Genomic DNA, 2,477 nt, shown 5'->3' with positions numbered 1-2,477 from the left:
AAGAACACCGTATCAACGGAGCTTTTTGAAACTGAATCAGTTAAACCATTGAGTCGCAAAATGATTGACGGTTTCGAACCGCTTCAATCGGATCGCGAATCACGGGACTTCAGAGCGCGTATCGCAAATCATTTGATTTAGATCAGGATCTAAATCCCCATTATATAAAAAAATATATAATGTATCATATACATACGTTTTTTACACACTTTTTTTTTTGTTGAAAATTAACCCTCCAGTAGCATTATTAGATTTGCTTATGGCCTGTAGTTCAGATGTTATTTTAAACAGATCGAAGAAATATTTTAACAGTGAAAAATTACTTTAGCTTAAATTAAAGCTATATATTTAAAACCTACTTTCATAAAAAAAATATTTCGAAAGATTATTATATTTTTTGCCATATTCATGTATAGTTTTACAGTCGCAACACCTCAAATGACTAAGATAAAGTGGCGGAACCCAGTTAACGGTACCACGGTCACTGTTGTAGCGGGCTGGTCTGTGGAGGCAGGTTGAATGATGCGTCATATTTACGCGACGCTGTTTTAAGGAGCGGCGCTTTGTATGGAAATCGACCGAGGATTTGTCAAGTTAAATTAACAGCTTAATAAACTCCAGGAACATGGGTCCAGTTGAGGTAAATAATACGATCAGAATCTTATTCAAGTTATTAGCAAGCACAAAGTTTTAAATCATTGAAAACCATGGGAAACATGGTTCAGCCTGCAGTGTAATCATTGACTCTAAGCAGTTTTAACAAATGGTTCATATACATTTTTATATGCCAACAATTATATTTATGCACATAGAAATGTATAAATTATTGGCAATCGTGTTCCTGACACATGTTTATCTCTCCAGCTCCTGCATATGTCCGTGTTCTCTCAGAGTTTCTCTCCCTGCGGGCGTTTCCTTGCAGCGGGTAATAACTATGGAGAGATCGCGGTGTTCAGGTTAGTGATCAGTTTAATCATGCAGTTATGGCAGTTTAGGTGGCGTTGTTAGCCAGCTGGTCTCCTATTGTTTGTTGATGTACGTGTGTAAGCATCTTCTCTCTCTCTCTCTCTCTTTCTCTCTTTCTCTCTATCTATCTCTCTATCTCTCTCTCTCTCTCTCTCTCTCTCTCTCTCTCTCTCTCTCTATATATATATTGGACTGCAGATGAAAAGTAGTTATTGTTACTAATTCTGGCATATTTACATGGTGTATATTTATACAACAATGTTCATGAATATGCATGGTCCCTATTAAATAAACCAATAAATAAAAAATGTAAAAAATATATATATATATTGCGTGTTGATGTTTAAGTGTTCTTGTTCTTACAGTCTTTCAGCTGCACTGAGTCCAGATGCATCACAGGCGAGCCAGAAGCCCATCCTTAACTTCACTGGTTAGACTGAGATTTAATTTTTCAAAGATAATTTTACCTTTACAACATGTGTCCTAGACTATCCAACTCCCAAACATTACGTGTATCCAGTATTGCAACAATGACAAGTGAAAGGGCTTTTTAATTGTTTCAGCTCATGATGGTCCTGTGTTCTCTCTTCTCTCCACGGACACTCATCTCCTGAGTGCTGGGAATGGAGAGATCAGTGCCTGGAGTTGGGCAGAGCTCATCAAAAAAGTAAGAGTCAGTTGTTCAGTAAATGTTTGAGTATTTTTTTGGTGTTGGGGAAAATGTATATTCCTTTTCATAGTTGTGCTTTGTACATATGGATACGGTAAAAAAAAAAATTGTATATTTTTGTCTCCACAGAGCACCAAAGCTGCATGGACAAGGAAACCCAGTTATGAGTGAGAGACTCAAGATAGTGATAGTTCATTTGGTTTTATGACTTTCATTATTGTGGGACCTGCCTGAATGTGATTTCAAATGTTTGTGCAATCTCTCATTCCATACAGGACTAGTCTTGAAATACCAGAGATCAATGCAATGATCATTAACCCAAAGGTTTGTACTTCACCTATTTGTGTTGGTTATTTCTAATACATGCTTTTCATTAAGGAACCATATTTTGTAGTTAGCTGTAATAAATGGTTCTATTTAAATGAGATTATTAATTAATGAATTAATTAAATTATATATTTGTGTATGTCTAGGTATCTTAAAGTTTATCAATTTATTGCTCGTTTTTACAAAAAATTCAGGACAACAGCTTGATAGTTGGAGGAGGTGACAATAATATTCACATCATGGACATGGAGACTGGCATCTTTAAGGTCAGTTAGACTACATCTTTGTATCTCCAGGGACAATATTTTGAAGGCCCGCCAACACGGTATGATTTCCCCTCTTGCACTTCTGCTTAAATAATAGCTTAAAAAAACGTGTTCCTAAGGAAATATAATAAAATAAATATCTAACAAAACTGTTTAAATGAATTGACATTTTCCAAATATAGAGATAGTTACTGCAGACTGTTTTGTAACACCCTATACTGAATTCACAAGCAGACATTACAAAAAAA

The 2,477-nt window shown here is 35.5% G+C and overlaps 1 protein-coding gene across 1 annotated transcript; it reads left to right on the top strand.

The window, feature by feature from the left end:
* The first annotated feature begins 505 nt into the window (after window positions 1–505).
* On the top strand, window positions 506–2,471 carry LOC107580143 (THO complex subunit 6 homolog). Its single transcript, XM_016265882.1, has 7 exons — window positions 506–640; window positions 865–956; window positions 1,332–1,396; window positions 1,530–1,633; window positions 1,766–1,803; window positions 1,912–1,960; window positions 2,158–2,471. The coding sequence occupies exons 1-7, from the start codon at window positions 626–628 to the stop codon at window positions 2,236–2,238; spliced, it is 444 nt and encodes a 147-aa protein (XP_016121368.1). The 5' UTR covers window positions 506–625; the 3' UTR covers window positions 2,239–2,471.
* Window positions 2,472–2,477: the final 6 nt, after the last annotated feature.

The sequence above is a fragment of the Sinocyclocheilus grahami genome, unplaced genomic scaffold, assembly GCF_001515645.1.
Source record: "Sinocyclocheilus grahami isolate Dianchi unplaced genomic scaffold, SAMN03320097.WGS_v1.1 scaffold25561.1, whole genome shotgun sequence".
Taxonomy (NCBI): Eukaryota; Metazoa; Chordata; class Actinopteri; order Cypriniformes; family Cyprinidae; genus Sinocyclocheilus; species Sinocyclocheilus grahami.
Note: the sequence above shows the minus strand (reverse complement) of the source record. Positions and strands in the feature narration are given on the sequence as shown.

What these genes read in the sequence shown, in the direction of transcription:
- LOC107580143 (XM_016265882.1), top strand. An exon ending in GCCCATCCTTAACTTCACTG is followed by an intron (nt 1,397 to 1,529) that starts GTTAGACTGAGA and finishes TAATTGTTTCAG; the next exon opens with CTCATGATGGTCCTGTGTTC. An exon ending in ACAAGGAAACCCAGTTATGA is followed by an intron (nt 1,804 to 1,911) that starts GTGAGAGACTCA and finishes CATTCCATACAG; the next exon opens with GACTAGTCTTGAAATACCAG.